General features: G+C 38.4%; 1 protein-coding gene across 2 annotated transcripts in view; it reads left to right on the top strand.

Annotated features, from left to right (window-relative positions):
• Positions 1-4,080: 4,080 nt before the first annotated feature.
• The window catches only part of insrb (insulin receptor b), an 83,950-nt gene continuing 70,389 nt past the window's right edge, over positions 4,081-17,641 (top strand). Inside the window, exon 1 of one of the 2 annotated variants that reach the window (XM_028445558.1) lies at positions 4,081-5,380. In XM_028445558.1, coding sequence (XP_028301359.1) covers positions 5,287-5,380 — 94 coding nt within the window. In that variant the 5' untranslated portion in view covers positions 4,081-5,286. Of the gene's footprint in view, positions 5,381-15,046; positions 15,096-17,641 lie in introns of those variants that run through there. The other variant, XM_028445559.1, reaches the window with a different exon arrangement.

The raw sequence follows: 17,641 nt of genomic DNA, 5'->3' as shown, positions 1-17,641 counted from the left end.
GAACGAGCTGGTTCTGGCTGGCACAAGACTGACACCCCACCCTTTACCCCACCATGGTCCCATCTTATCTCCTCTAAAGAACCAATCTGCACCACCCATTCCTCCTCGACGATACCAGGCCCAGGATCACTCTTCTCCTCAGGCCAGCTGTGTTCATCTTAGAGCGACACAGGTCTGATGTGTGCTGGGTCCGGACTGCAATAGCTCTATTTTTTGGAACAACCAGAAAAAGTCAGGGCCTTATGGAGTTAATGCAGCTTCTTTAATTCCTGTGGTGACAGGTAACACAGGTAATTAAATTAAATTAAAGAAAAGCAAAAAGCTTTATAGAGATAAAAATTTGACTCCTATAACATGTCATCCAAAAAGTCCACCATTGTCTCCAGTAAAGTCTTTAAAATTAGCTCTTCTTAATGTTAGATCTCTTGTTAACAAGTCACTACTAATTAATGATATTATTTTGACATCACTTGGACTTTTTATTTCTTAATGAAACATGGTTGAATGATGGTATCAGTAATACTATTCTCAATGAAAGTGCACCACAAGACTTTATTTATTTAAATAAGTGTCGTACTTGCAGGAAAGGTGGTGGAGTTGCTGCCATTTTTAAATCAATATTTCAGTGCAAAGAAATAATATTTGGGGATTTTATCTACTTTGAATATATGTCATTCTTACTGAAGGGTGATTCAAGAGTTCTGTTTTTAGTCGTTTATAGACCCCCAAAATATTCTGGAGAATTCATGGATGAGTTTGCTGAACTGCTGTCAGTTGTATGCACTGAATACAACTTTTTAATAATAACAGGTGACTTAAATATTCATGTAGACAATAACATGGACAATACTGCCCAAAGAACTGTATGCTTTAATGGATACTTTTGGTCTTACACAACATGTGACTGGTCCGACACACACTCAAGGTCACACTTTGGATCTGGTTATCTCTAAAGGTGTTGATATCTCTGCTGTTGATGTAAGAGACTTAGCTCTTCTGATCATTTCTGTGTCTTTTTGACCTAGAGACTGTAACATCTGTTCCCCCTAGTTATGTGTGTTTAAAGAAAAGGTACATAAATGAGAACACAAGTGCACAGTTTATGGAAGCCATAGCAATGACACCAACATTGAGTGCTGAGACAGTTGATGATCTTCTGGATGAGTATAATAGAAAAGTCTGTAATGTCATAGATGTGGTGGCTCCAATCAAAACTAAGAGAAAACCAAACACACAGAAAACACCTTGGAGGAGGACTGAGATAATGCAGGATTTGAAATCTGACTGTAGAAGAGCTGAGCGTAAATGGAGATCAACAAAACTCCAAATTCATCTAGAACTGTACAAAATAAGTCTGCGAAAATTCAATGATGGCTTGTTCAAAGCAAGGCAACAATACTTTTCTGAAATTATTGCCAAAAATGTCAACAACTCTCGCACGTTGTTTCTGTTATTGAAAAGCTCACAACCCCCCCAGATCAGATAGCCTCTGAATTACTGTCAGCTGGAAAATACAATGAATTTGCTGTATAGTTCAATGAAAAAAATACAATCAATAAGGTCAAACATCAGAACAAACCAGCAAAATCACAAAAAGCTTGAACAGCTTCAACCACTGAGGGATCAGTCAACTATAATGTTAGAGTTTATTACAGTGAACCCAAAAACAATAGAGGAGATGTTCAGCAGCTGAATCCATCAACGTGTTGCCTTGACACAATACCCTCAAACTTCTTTAAAACTGTTGTAAAGTCAATTGTCACTGATTTGTGTCAGATAATTAACTGCTCATTCCAATCAGGCACCGTACCAAAATCCCTGAAAGTAGCTGCTGTGAAACCTCTGTTAAAGAAGAGAACACTGGATGCCTCTATACTGGCTAACTACAGACCAATCAGCAACCTTCCATTCATAGCCAAGATCATTGAGAAGGTGGTCTTCAACCAACTGAGTCAATTCTTAACATTCTACAAAATATTTGATAAATTTCAGTCAGGTTTTCATTCTCATCACAGCACTGAAACTGCTCTGATCAAAGTGATCAATGACATAAGGTTGAACACTGATTCAGGAAAAGTATCTGTTCTCATTCTGTTGGATCTAAGTGCTGCATTTGACACTGTAGATCATACAATTTTGTTGCACAGATTGCAAACATGGGTTGGACTAAATGGAAAAGTAATGCAATGGTTTAAGTCATACTTGGAGGAGCGAAGCTATTTTGTAAGCATTGGAAACTTTGAATCTGACAGATTACCAATGTCCTGTGGGGTTCCTCAGGGCTCTGTTCTTGGACCTCTTCTGTTTAGCCTTTATATGCTTCCTTTAGGACAAATTTTACATAACTGTAAGGTTGATTATCAGAGCTACGCAGATGACACACAACTATATCTATCACTGAACCCAGATGACTATGGTCCCATTGAGGTGTTGTGTGACTGTTTAGAAAAAGTAAACTGCTGGATGAGTGAAAACTTCCTTCAACTAAACCATGACAAGATGGAGGTGATTGTCTTTGGTAACAAGGAAAAGAGGACTGCTGTCAGCAATTATCTTGAGTCTCGAGCTTTAAAAGCTAAAGACCAAGTCAAAAACCTTGGTGTTCTGATTGACTCAGATCTTACATTCAGCAGTCAGATCAAATCTATCACAAAAACAGCCTTCTACCACCTAAAGAACATCTCCAGAGTGAAAGGTTTAATGGCTCAGAAAGATCAGGAGAAACTGGTCCATGCTTTTATCTCCAGCAGACTGGACTATTGTAATGGTCTTCTGACAGGAATCCCCCAAAAGAGCATCAAACAGCTACAGCTGGTTCAGAACGCTGCAGCTCGGGTCTTAACCAGAACAAAGAGGTCAGAACACATTACTGCAGTTTTAAAGTCTTTACACTGGCTCCCAGTCAGCCTCAGAATAGACTTTAAAGTTCTGCTGCTGGTGTATAAATCTGTGAATGGGTTGGTCCAGAATACATCAGTGACATGTTAGTCAGGTATGAACCCAGCAGGTCTCTCAGATCTATGGACACAGGTCAGATATGGAGCCCAGAGCTCACAGTAAACATGGTGATGCTGATTTTAGTTGTTATGCTGCAAAGAAGTGGAACAAACTGCCAGCAGAGCTGAAGTCAGCATCTAATGTGAAACATTTTTAATTCAAGTTAAAGGCACTTTTTTTCTCTACTGCATATGATTGAGAGAGAGATTTTTAGTCATGTTGTTGATGTCATGATGATTTTACTGATGATTTGATTGATTTTACTGATGATTTTAATTGATTTTACTGATGATTTTAATTGATTTACTGATGATTTTAAATGTTCTTATTGATTTTAAACAATTGAATGTTTTATCATGTAAAGCACATTGAGTTGCCTTGAGTATGAAATGCGCTATACAAATAAATTTGCCTGCCTTGCCTTATGGGTACTTGTGCTTTTTTGAGTATATTTCTAAATCAGTAGTTTTATTTGTACTTAAGTATGTTTTAAAAGACGTAAAGTTTGTTACATTTTCTACACACAACCATTACTGAGTAAATTATTATTTTTGTTTTAAAATGAGCAACGGACATTATGAAACTACAAATAAAATGAAAAGACCGGACACAATCAAATGCATCACATCATAAATGACCAATCAGAATAAACGTAACGCATCTCGCCAAAACAGCAATGAATGCTGATATATTTACTCAGTTTAGAGTTCATAATGTAGCTACACTTAGAGCATGAGAATGATTTTATTTGAATTTTAATTCATTGGTGTTCATTTATTTAAAAAAAAATAATAATAATAATTATTCATTTTGACAAACCTTTTATTTTATACAGATGTGGAAGATAAATTAAATTCCATATACCTCTGTGTTGTGTGAATGTATGTGTGTATGAAAATGAATAAGACGCCACTGTTTTAAAGGAAAACATCTTGGCGGATAACCGTCCAACGTGGCAACGCTGACCACGGTTTATCTCCCTTATCCTCAGTGCCACAGTCCTGATCCTGTTTGGAATCCAGTGCTCCGGGTTTCCCCGCAGACCCGGTCGTGGCCCAGCTGAGGTGACTGGCAGGACTTGTTTACTGTGGAGAGAGAGACGGAAAGAGGGGAAGCCGAGGAGAGCACGGGAATCCAAGTTTTCACTCTTCAATCATCTTTCTAGCTCTTTTTTGCGTTTCTTTACCTCATTCTCCGTGATTATTAGACACGGAACACTGACTTTTACGTGTGCGTGTTTTCATTGCGGCTCTCACCAACACACAGACCTCGTTTGTTTTGGATTAGCTGGCTAACGTTAGCTGTTTTTCCCCTCAGCTCAGCTAAGGTTAATCTGAGACGGCGGCGTGGTGGTGCCTGCTGCTGCTGGAGACTTTCCGACTTCTTCACGACGTGCAGCCCCCAAAACACGGACAAAATCTCGGCTTTTTTCCTGTGTCGTCGTGAAAAGGAAAACAGGTGGCGTTTTTCCTGCCTGTGTTCGCGGTCTCTGGCGTGTATTAATCGCCGTATGGGTGTCGAGTCGTTGCGGCGTGGTGGTCAGCGGGGGTGAAGGGGTTCAGAGGAAGGTCGTGGTGAGGAAAGGCTTTCCCTGCACGTAGTCCTCCGAGCAGCTTCCTGGGAAGAGCATTGGGTTCCTTTTTAAAAAAACTGGGTGAGTCCTTTTTTTTTGGAGGATTAAGGACGAAAAGGAGGGAGCTGTCGCACATCTTTTCTGCCAAACTGATAGCTGAGCCTCTGCGGGGGACCAGATGTAAACACTGTTTTTCTTCAGAACTACTGTCTACACTATCAGCGCCAAACAGAGCAATGCGCCTGGAGCCATAGGACCTTCACAGCAGATCTGTGTGCGTGGGATATCAGTCATAATAGTGATAATTTCACTCATTATTATTATTATTATTATTTTTTTTTCCAGTTAAATTCAGCGGAACACCATCAACCAATCAGTTGAACGGAACTGTCATCTGCACATATGGAAAATGAAGATTTGTACTCGTACATGTGCTACCAGAACCCAAGATCACCTTATTTAGTGGCTTTTCCCACAGAGCACATCCATCCTGAGACCTACTGGGAGGAGAAGGTGTCATATATTTAATATCATTACCAACACCACCACCCCTGCAAACGGGGTGGACTACCTCTAAACTGGCTCTAATATTTTAAGATCCATTTTTTTTTTTTTTTTTTTTTAAATCAACAAATAAACTCTATTCAGTTCTCAGACATTGCGATTTTAGTTTTATTTTGAAGAAGAGGAGAACGCCCCTCACCTTCCACATCAACATGAGGCGGTGGACGCTGAAGCTTCGGGCACAAATAGTGTTTTTTATCATCTGCACCTGCATCGTGTGCCAGTGTGGACTAATAAATGGAGAAAGTGAGTATTGCAAGCTATACACCTGCATGCAGCTTTAAATGTTTATTCTGCATAAGTGTTTATTGCGTTTGCATAACAGCCAGGTGCTTTTTTATTATTATTTTTTTTTTTTTACATAAGCTATAGATGAAAAGTTGTAAACATTTTGTCTTGGTATCTTTTATTGTCATTTTGCAAGAAGATAGACAATAAACACTACAAATGGGCGAAAAATACTTTGTAAACGACCATTTACATCTAAACAAACGAGGTGGGCTTAAGTAAAGATGCATTTATTTGAGTAGTTGGGTGATTTATTTCTTAATGTACTGCAAAATCCATTATAGATTTTACACTCCACAAACAGGATAAAGAAAAACAGAACAAATGGGCTAAAAGCCCAATATAAAAGGAACTTGTCTGTGGAAAGTAGACTATACCTACTGTACAATGGGGTGAACGAGAAAAGAAGAATTTGGTGCATTTGACAACACTGCCAACAAAATAACTCAGAAGTTGGCTTAACACATCTTTTAAAGAAAAAGAAAGAAAAAACACACTTTAATTTGGACTCTTTAGTGCTATTTGGGTTATTTGTGGCTATTAAATAAATGAACGAATTAGTTTTAAATTATTTAGTCATAGATTATATACAGCACTAAAAAGAATACACATAAGTGACCAAATTTACTATAAAACGCTGAAAGGCAATGTAAAAAAACAAAACAAAAAAAACAAAAAAACGTGACAACAGCATATTGAGTGTACTTACACATGATTAAATGTTTAACATGACAACTCTGTGGTTAGGAGTATAGTAATGCTTTTTATTTAAATGATATTTTGAGACTTATTCCAGTCTCCACATCCCGGGCTTTCTGCGGTGCGCACTTGCCGCTCCATACTTCCATGCACGCTGATGGTCGTTGTTTCTCCGTAAAGTGATAGATGAATAGCCCTCCTCCCTCCCCCCGCTCATCGGGCCGCTGTGGATGCAGCAGGAAGCCCCAGGGCCAGATTAGACGCTTAACTGGACCAGGGTGGTCAGCTGCAGCGAGTCTAAACTGGGAGCAGGAGGATTGGCCCTGTAGCCTAGGCCTCTCATGGAGACAGACGTGCACGTACTCACGCACACGGCACTGCTGCAGCCTGAATGTAAACAAGTGATCCGCCGAGGCTGAGAGGTGTGTTCATTAGAGCTGGATTAGTGTGGCTGTTTGCCATGTGCGCAGTGGTTTTATCAACGACCTGGAAAGTTCCTGTTAATTGAATAACAGTGTTGATTCTCCAGAAGAATAGAGAGAGAGAGCTGGAGATAAAACGTGCTGCTTAATTAATGCTGATATAAGTGGAGTGACAGAGGGAAGGAAGCCTGTCATTTTTATTATGTGGTGTAGCATACCTGTCAAGTTTTGGATTTGAAAATAAGGGAGATTTTCAGACGCCCGCTACGAGCAGTCTTACCCCCCAACCAAGCTCCAGTATCCCTTATATTTTAAGACAGGTGTACAAGAAATCTAAAATAACCACTTGTCAACCATTTACTAAATACAATTATGGGATTAGAATCTGGTAGGCCTACCTTTATTAACTTTGAAATGCTGTGAACATTCCTACTTGGGCTGGACGATATGGATCAAAAGTCGTCTCATTATTGTTTCTCAAAATGGTGATAAACGATATAAATCTCGATAATTTAATTTTTTTATTAGCTGCTCACTATGTGCCACTTTTAGCTTTTTCCTCCTGTAAGGGACAGCACGTGTGAGTGAGTTCTGTAGTGTGGCTTGTTCTGGGGAAGTTCTGGGTTAGGACGCACTCATTAATTCATCTAACTGAGCTTTACAATCTGTTCTGAGAACTAAAAGCAGCGACTCCTAAAACTAGTATTTTGATACAAAATAAGATAATATATATACAATATTGTAGTTTTCTTTATCGGCAAAATAGAAAACTCGATACGTCTCGAATCTTGATGTATTGCCCAGCCCTAATTCCTAAATTATAATACAGCCTAAATGAAAGCATAAATGGATATATGAAGCACATGTTTATTTAATATACTTACAGTTCATATACAAGTCTACACGTTGCATATTTACTGTTAATTTCACGTTGCTTGTCTTTAAGTTGGACATTTACGTTTTATTTTTATTACATATTCTTATAATTTCTCATGCTCACTCATGTGGTTCTCTGGTATTCACTAATGACTTATTAGGCACATTTGTTGCAGACTTTACATCCTTTGACACTTTTTGGAAGCAGTATATATTTGTGGCGCTTGTGATTGGCTGATATTGCATGATGATTTCGTTCCTTCCGCTGTGGTAGACGCTAAAATCTCAGTTACTAATCTTACAGAACGTGTAACTGTGTCCCATCCTGCTGCCCTTTAGGAAGATAAACTCTGTCCCATTTTCCAAGGTATTTATACGAGTTCTTTGTTTTTTTTTTTTTTGTTAGAACGTCTTACATTCATCCATCTCTTTCCTGAGATGTTTCCGGGTTTGTTGCCGCTGTCGTCACTAATTTTGCAAGAACTGCCACTCAGGCCATTTCAGGTGGAAGTTCTCGCGAGGCTAGTGACGGAGTTCAGTTTAGTAAGGCATCTTTTAATTATTATTACATTAAAACACGGAATATTTATGGGAAAATACTAATACGGGACGATGGTGAGAAATAGGGCTAAAATACAGGAGTTTCCTGGCCAAAACGGCATACTTGACAGGTATGGGTGTAGTGGTGTTGAAATGCAAACTAACCTAAGCTGTTCACCTTTTGAGGGATGCATAAATATAAGTGTCGCTAATACATTTTTTTTTCATTGATCATGAACTATTCATTTAATAAAAACTTGGTTAATTATTAAAACTGATATCTGGAGTTTTTAAGAAATCTATGTTTATGTATAATTCTTTTGAAATGCGAAAAAATAACTAACTAGTCTTTTACTATGATCTACTGACGGTGGTCATTCATATGCATTAATGTATATAAGTTTCTCCTTCGCCCTATAGACCCCTTTACAAATGGAAACAATCGCAGAGTGCACCCAGCCAATAGGCTTTAACTTCCTGGAGCGGGCCACTGTCAATCAAAGTGATTGTGCGTGTACCGTCACAACAGCAAACAGGTATCACTGAGCAGCATAGCGTCATGGAGGAGTGCTCCGTAACTCCAGTTACCCATTCCACGATTGCCAACGTATAAAGCTTCGTCTAAAAAAGCAAAAAGTCCGGGTACAAAGCTTGTGGCTGCAACAAAATTTATCTTGGAGCTGCTTTTCAAAGGTGGAGGGATTTTCTGCTTTTGAAAGGACTCCGAACAGACCAGGATTTGGCGACATTTCTCATGGGCAGGTAATAAACATGTTTTAATCAAAAGTTATGGTGCTCTAACAATAAATGTGTAGTTTTTGTAGTTATGTTACGTAGAGGCGTAGCTTCTGGTAGATTGGCAGAGGCAGGAGAGGAAGTAGAGCTGTTGAGGGTGGGACATCGAGATGTTCTCTCAGAAACTCCGGATAGCAGCTTTAACAACTAATGTGAGAAAGAGGACACTCTCATCCAATGTCCCTTTATAACAAATAATTTAATTTCTTTCTATTTACCTTTAATACTACTATTACTACTGCTAATAATTCATTTCATTTAAAAGTGCCTTTCAGGCCACCCAAGGACACTTTACAATAAAAAACAGTGCAATACATTATAAAACAGAATAATAAAGAAAAGAAAAAAGAATGATGTTGGATAATTTATGGAATGAGAAGAAACATTGAGTTACAGAGAATATGCAGATTGGTAGAAATGGGTTTTGATTTGAAAAGGGATAAGGTGTCATGGGAGAGAGTTTGAGTTTGGGAGCGACTGAAAGCTCTGCTCCTCATGATACTGAGGCAGGTACAGTTTGGTGGATGAAGACCTGAGGGAGCGAGAGGGAGTGACGATATGAAGGAGGTCAGGCAGGTTGGTGGGTGGGTTGTGGAGTGCCTTGAAAGTGTGTGGGAGGATTTTGAAGGTGATTTAAGTCACATTGACTCATTTAATACCTTTATTTAACCATGAGTCTCATTGATATTAAGAATGTCTTTTTCGAGATAGTCCTGGAATTTAGGTTTTAAGGGGCTTGCTTGAGGTCCCACAGTAGATATGAACCAGTAACCCCTACCATTACAAGTCCACTTTCTTAAGCAACAGTTCCATCACTGCCCACAATATAACAGCGGTTCTATAGTAATTACTTATGGCAGTAATGTAATTAGATACTTTGTGAGTAATGGTGTTACACTTACTGGGAGCAGCCAAACTAAATCTGTTTTTACTCCGTAAGCAAAGCAGATTATGGCAGGTCATCTTGTGTTAGCGGGAACTATCAGACCTTCCTGTTGCATTTACACCAACGTCCGTATTAAAGCTGCTCTCACCAGGTTGTGGATGCACTAATCTGAATAGTTGTTATAGATTGCTTGTTTACGTTTTATGGAATAGACATATGAAGAGTCTATTAAAATCTTTCTAAAATAATTTTGTCAAATTTTTTTTTCTTCTTAATTTCCACTGAAATCCTGCCGAAACACATTTTGGTACTGAAGTATATTCAGACTACTTATTCATTCAGGCAAGGTTGTTTCTGTGTCATGAGCTATTGAACTGTGTTTTAGTTAGAACTCTAGTTTTAGATATACACATTTATAATTCAGGGTATACTTGTGTTCTCCATCAGTTTTTTTTTTTTAAACTGTGCAATGTAGGGATGTAACGATTAATTGTAAGGCAGTTAAAAAATCGATTCATAGGTATCACGGTTCACATCAATATTATGAAAATTGAATCGCAGTACTTTTTCTAAACAGTACTCTTGTTTAAAAGTGTTGGCGGCGGGCGGAATCTGCTACTACTTTCTTTCTGGCCGTCTTCTACTGTTAAACATGTTCATAAAAGATTCCATACCACTTTAGCACCGAAAGAATATCTGTAATATTACGTGAATATCTGTGAAAGACACGTTTTTCTATTAGCTCTGTCTGCTAGCGCATATCATCTCTTCTTCACTGCATGAATATTTGCATGCCAACCGACCACTGGGTTACCAGCGCCCTCTGCTGGTCCAAACAAATATCTGACGTAAATACAATGCAATGATTGTTTTTTTTTTAAAGTCCAATTGTTAAGGCACAAAAAACATTTTTAGTTGCACTTTTAAAAAGAAAAATAACTATTATGCAGTTTTGCATTGTTTACTATAGAACCAGAATTTAAATTAATAGGCTTCTTCTTCATTTGTATTATTCCTTTATTTATTTTATTCAAGATTTATTTTTAGTTAAATTGAATTGTTTTGAATAGTTTATCAAATGATTATTTTGACAATGAAAAATAAAAGGAAAATAGTACAATATTTTCTACTTTTTTTTCCCAAAAACAAGAAGGAATATTTTTCAGTCATTTGTTTACAGTACCATTTGGCAAAATAAATCGTGAGAGAATCATATCGTGAACCCAGCATTGTGAATCGAATCGTATCGGGAGTTGAGTGAATCGTTACATCCCTAGTGCAATGACAAGATTTTTTTTGAACAGTTGAGTGTAAAGTGTGTAGAAGGTGTTTAACACATTCAATTAGTCATCAGTGTTGTTGTCTCATTGTGAATGTATGAATGGACGTGTTGAGTCTGAAATATTCACTGTAATTATAGAACAACTGGAACTTTTCTAGAGTCAATTATTGCATGTTTAACTGGTTTGTCAGCGCTTTAACCCATGGCCCATATTCCCTCTTCTTCCTGCTTGTCTTTGCATCCAATTTAACACGTGGTCCACATCATATAACCACTTAACCATAGAAAGTCAGTGCAGAGAAAGGAGAATAATACAGTTTAATACATTTAAATGTCCTTCAGACAGCATGGAAAATATTGAGTTGTCTGTTTTTTATTTGTTGAAGTGATATTGTAATTAGTTGGATTACCTACTGTAAAAAAGGCTGCCAGTAGTTTGGTTCAAAGGAAATGATCAGGCTATTTTGCACAGGTCATCTACGCAGACAGAACAGAGGCCCCTGAAAGGGGGTGTTATGAGACGGGGCAACTGGTACCCCTCCTTCCTTCCTTTTCATTTCCCTTTCTCTTACTGAGTGGGGGGCATGTCATCGACTGCTCCTGCCTCATGAGCACTCAGGGAAGTGACCATATTTGGAACTTTGGAGATGTTTATGCCAAAAGCGGTGGGGGCTGGGGTATCAACCAAAATACTTTGAATATTTCATTGTGAATACACATGCAGCCTCGCATTTCTTTCTCAGTCTCAGTGCAGCTGTAAAGGTGTACCGTGTTTCTATCAGCTGAGTGCGCTCCAGAAATACATACCTTAGCAATGGGAGGGTTTGCCAAAGTTATCAGCAAACATTTTTCTGAAGTTACTACTGAGCTGTCTCCTGGTTGAACATGTGAAAAACAAGTTGTGCAACCAGGAGTCTTGCCCCCCTCGTGTTCCTCTCAGGCTTGTAAGCACAGCTCTCTGGCTCATGTGCATGTGTTACAACTAGGTGTGTTTTCTTCAACATGTGTACTTTCTTAATTGGCTCTACATTTTAGATTTCCTAATGAAGTGTGCCGCATCACATAGAAATCCAATGACTATCTTACAGAGCTTGGAGAAGTTGGTCGTGCCTGTTTGCTGATAGAAGAACATAAATAAGAGTGTAATTGTATAAAAATGAGGCTGAATTGATCTTAATTTGTGTGTGAGTTTATCCTGCAGCCTGTTTGGATGCACAGGCACTCTCCACTGAAGTGCACATTGGCATTTTCCGACAATGCTCTGCATGTTGTGGAATGTCTTTGAAGTGGCCCACTGCACATACACATACACGGACTCACATATTCACCCCAGCCACCCTGAGCTGTCTGCAGGATCTCATCTCTCAGCTCCTGACCTGCCCACTTCCGGGCAATGTATATACGTTTTTTGTGTCCGCCTTTGTATGTGTGGGCCTGTATGTGTGTGTGTTCAGAGGAGGTGCCCATGCATAAGAACAGTGTGTACTAAAGCAGTAAGCTGCCTGTTAGCGCTGTAACTGGTCGCTTGTCTATCATATTTTCAATTAATGATATCAACCCAAAATACATGTATTCAGAGATAAATGAAAACATTTAGAAGGATCAAATAATTAGGATGGACTGTTATAAAGCCGGAAACCACAGCAGGAAAAAAGGTGTCAAGGATATTACGGTAATTTGGCTTTCCTAAATGCAAACATGAAACAACAAAATTAAAATCTCAAGGGCCTGGTAAAAAAAAGATTGGCAAAAATTTATGATGATAAAGTTAAATGAATAAGAGGCAGAAAAGTGAACCAGTGTGATTGGTAGAATAAGAAAAGACAAAAATACAAAGATAATCAAATTAAGAAGATTATAATATTTTCAATGAGCATGTCTAAAGTTTAAGGGACTAGATGTGCACAAATAAAAAAAAAAAATAGTTTTCCCTGTTGTTCTGTGTGTCTGCTTCATTATTTGCAATCGGAACAGCCTGTACTGTACATCTAATAGGCTTCACACAGATTCATGACTTTCACAATGAGCCCCACCGCTGATAGCAAATTGCCATTGAATATTTGGGAAGATCACGTTCACATAGGCAGCATACAATAAGGGTCATGAACCAAGGCTCTACCAGCTGTGCATTGTGTTTGAGTCTTGTCACAAAAGCAGTAATGCCTTGCTAAAGCAAATGAACTGTTGGTGATCCATCGTTGATGATGTCATCGTATTTGCCTCTGCTTCAAGCACAGAGACCACAGAGCAGGAGTAGCAGGTTAAAAAAATGGTGCTATGTCACTGATTGTACTTGAGTTGGATTTAAAAAGTAGGGTAGTGAGCAGAACAATATGATTGAAGGACGTGTCCAGTGACCGCCTGCAAGCAAAGATAAAATGAGCAGTTTGTTCTGCTCGTGGTGGCGTAATGGTTAAGGAAGCAGGCTAGTAATTGGAGGGTCACGGTTCAAATTCAACTTGGGCCATCACTGTGGGATGTTTAACCCTAACTGCTTGCGTTGTACATTGCTTTTGATAAATGAAATTATATTTGTATTTGTTTGATTGTCTAAAAACAATGACAACATTACATATGAGGAAAGCCATAGGACGCGCTCGTCTCAAATGCAGTCGGTGTTCGACCGCAGGAGCCAAGAAGTCGGTGCTACTATTTAACCACAGACCTATATTGTGCAAGCTTTTACTTGTACTTCCTACGATAAAAAGAGTAAGAGTTGGACTGACATCACAACAGCCATTACAATGGATTTTTGCAAAGACGTGGTCCTTTTCCAATCGGTGGAACGCAGTGGGTTTATGACATGATGATTCGTTGTGTCAACCCCCACATACTTTGAGACAGAAATGCCCAAACTGTATGGCCAGCTCCAGAAGACCTTGAAGGAGACAGACTTGAGTTGCACTGCAGAGCTTTATATCAGCCTCACAATCCATTTCATAACCCATAAGTTGACTCATCACTGTCCAGCCGGTTCCTACGGACTTCATATTTCCCTGATGACCATACGGATCAAGCGATAGCTGACGGATTAAAGAATGCGCTGGAGTCTTGGGGTCTCAGGGAAGAATTTCAGGTGTGCGTAACCACCGACAAAGGCGCAAATGTGGTGAAGGCAGCAGCACAAATCGGTCACAGGCTCCATCTTGCCATTGATACTGTAGGTTAAAACTTCTGTTTGTAAGAGTGTAACATAAGTTATTTAAATTGACTTACTTCACCAGGTTGAATAGACAGGGAATGAGTACAACTTGGCATAGCCAATGATTGTGTTATTTGCTGGTGTTATGTATTTTGTGTTCTTCAAAATGTGAGCAATTGTTTTTGACAACATTTTTACCATACATTTTGCCTTTTAGAAAACAGCCTGTTGTACTGTTTTTATCTAAAATATCAGCAATGTTGTTTGGAGTGAGAGTTTTTTCGTGTCACATAGCTTTTTCCATTCCAGGAGGTAAACTTTGTCATATCTTTGATTTTGTGCGTGAATAGTGTTTCCTTCTTCTTGCTCACCTGTTTACTGGGAAGGTTGTGTGTGTGTGTAAAAGTGGGATATTGTCCCAAATCATATGTGAGGTTATATTTCATGTCGCATTGAATTTTATGCTTGCTTTTGTTTAAAATAATCATAAAAATTGTCTTTGCATTTCCATTTCAGGAAGTAAATTCTGTAATTTGCGTCCTTTTTCTGCAATCACAGAAAATCAGAGGCCCACTTACATAAAGTTTCTGTCCTGGAAGAGGCTGAGTTGTTGTTTTTCAAACCCTAAACTAAGCTGATTCCCTCCTTTCTAATTCCTAGATAGAGGACTGACGCTGTTTTCACCAACCTCTGCTCACTGTTGATAAATGCGGTCTTGTAGGGAGGGGCGGTGCAGGAATCTCTCTTTCGTACTCGCATAGTGCCGTTACGCCATGCTGCAACCATCTGATTTGATAGTTCCTGTTGCTGCTTGGATCTGCCCTATTTTAACTGTCGGTGACTTTACACTGTAAAATCAACAGGGAGCCAGCTCCTTAATGCTGGGGATCACTGAAGAGTTTTCTGTTTGTCAGGATCCTTCAGAGGGAACTTCTCATCTTTTCTTTCTAGTTTTTAAATTCTAAAAACTGCTCGACAGTTGGTGGCACTAATTTTTCATTGCCAGCACGAGGAGGTGGGTTAAATACAAGGTGAGCGATTATGATTGGCTAAGGCGGTGTCATGTGTCATGATAGCCAATCAGATCCAGTTTTTTTACACATGTGCCAGCACACACACACACACACACACACACACTGCAGATTGCATGAAGCAGCAGAGATGGTGAGCGTGGAGCAGTCCGAAGAAAAGTTGTCATTTTTAAGGTGGCGATACAAACACTACTTTAAATTAATTGTGGTCAAAGGCAAGAACGTGCATGTGAAGTGTTCATTATATCCAGGAGTGAAGACTCTCAACATCTGTTGTAAGCAGCTCAAATTTAATGAAGCACCTCACGACACACACATCTAAAAAAATCTGAATTCTTTGACATATAGCAACTTTTTTTTTATTTTAACAGTAACGCAAATAGTTACTTTCCTTGGTAATGAGTTACTTTTATTATAGAGTAATTCAGTTACTAACGCAGTTACTTTTTGGAACAAGTAGGGAATATCTATAACTAATTACTTTTTTAAAGTAACGTTCCCAACACTGACTATGAAATATGAATCTCTGGGAAATATTAGAAATCTACAGGCCAACCATGATCATTTTGGTACTTGGGCCACATACATTAGCTTAAGGACCGCAAAAGGAATACCAGAAATAGGAAAAAGAAGAACCCTCTGAGATGTACCAGCAGTAAAAAGCTTTCTTAGGAGTTAACCTTACTGTCTCTCTTGTACACTGATTCTGTGTCTGTTTCAGGTCGTCGTCTTTCACTTACACTGGACTCTGAGCTCCCCCACAAACCCATTTTTTATGTTAAGTAAAAGCAAATTAAACTAATTTGTTTGATGTAAAGCAACGGGGCTGCTAAAGAGTGCACTGATATCTTATTGAACTTTTCTAAACCATAGATTTTAAAGAAATAAAAGGTTTCTAATGACAACCAAAAATGTTTTTTTAAGTACATACGTTTTACATGTTATGAGGGTGTAAAAACACAAATTTTAGGTGCTATTTATTTACATATGACTCGCATATTTTTGTCATTGGAACTAAATAATTAACAAAACACAGAAAATAATATATATGCAGATTTTTTTTTGTAGACCTTATTGTGTGACATTTTGTACAGACCTTGTACTTGTATCATGTTGGGGTATGTCCTGCTACTGTTAGTGTATTTGTTGCATCTCTTGGGTAAAGTTTATTTTGAGCACAGTCATATGATTTGCCACTTGACGCACAGCCCAGTTAGTCTTCCTGAAGTCGGTCATCGTTGCATTGTGTAACAGGCTCTTTGAAAGCCACAGAAAAACATTGAGTATTGATTGTTTGATGATGGTAAAACTTGTCATAAATATTTTGTAACAAACATTTTATTAATTTGAACATCATACGTGCTGCTATTGTCATTTCTACAATTATTCATAGGATCATTTGTAATTATTTTTTTGGGGAAAATTGGATTTTAACCTTTTTTTTTATGGAATTTGTGAATTTACAGTGACATTTTGTTTTGTAACAATAACTTTGAAAACAAAGGACACAAACAGCAGCTTTTGTTTGCTGAGAAACAACTTTTACTCTCTGTTTTTTCTTGGGTCAATGCCTTTCCCCTCAAGGCTGCATTTCCAGCTCCATCTTTCACTTTCTCTCTCTCCCTCTGTTCAATTTACGGGTAAGAGGGTTCAGTCTCGCCCACCGTTCTGTTTCTCTTTACAGTGCAGATGGGCACAGCCTGCGGACCTGTTTTACACACACACAAACGCACCTGCTAATCCCACTCGGCATGGGGAAAGCCTCATTTTTCAAACCCCTTAAAAGTGTAAACACCATCCTTTTGACACCGCTCTCTCCCCCTCGTGGTTTTCTTTTCTCTTATTAAGCCCGTTTGCTCCAGTTGGGCCTAAGTGACGCTAAGCGTGTACACCTGCACACTGTGAACAATGTCCAAGTCACATGGCGTTATCTTATTATGTTTACTGTTTTTCTTCTGATGAATCAAACGGGGATGTGTTGCCATGGTGACACTAGTGAAATCCTCTGTTAAGCATTCAAGCTAAAGCAGATGCATGTTTTTAGATTCCGAGTCAATTCATTTTTGTTTAGAGCTGTTGTTGCAGGTCACTCTGAATGAGCGACGGATGTTATTAAGCATTAAAAATATGATAGAGAAACATGTATAAAATGCTAAGTAATTATACAATTAAGTCAGTTTCAGTATGTTGTATGTTTAACATCTATTCATAATTTCTTCTACTGAGTTGGTATTTTTGGTAGCATTGTGACTAAAAAGAAACTCAATTGTGTGGTGTAAGCAAATAATAATCCAGGCTAATTAAAACCAAAAAGAAGTTATTTGTTCCAAGAAAACCTTTTTTTTTTTTTTTTTTTTTTCAAACAATTGATTTGAACTGATTATAAGTGTGATTGGCCAAACAAAATAGAAATAAGGGAGTCCAGTACGACTACCCATCTCATAAATATATATATTTTTTAGAAGAGAGCATTTTACTGATTTATATCACAAATGACCTTTTTGGGTGGCGTTTGCCTGCTCTCAATGTTTTTGCTTAGGTTTCCT

This window comes from Gouania willdenowi, chromosome 4 (assembly GCF_900634775.1).
Source record: "Gouania willdenowi chromosome 4, fGouWil2.1, whole genome shotgun sequence".
Lineage (NCBI taxonomy): Eukaryota > Metazoa > Chordata > Actinopteri > Blenniiformes > Gobiesocidae > Gouania > Gouania willdenowi.
The sequence above is the reverse complement of the archived record's forward strand: the minus strand, read 5'-3'. Positions and strand labels throughout refer to the sequence as shown.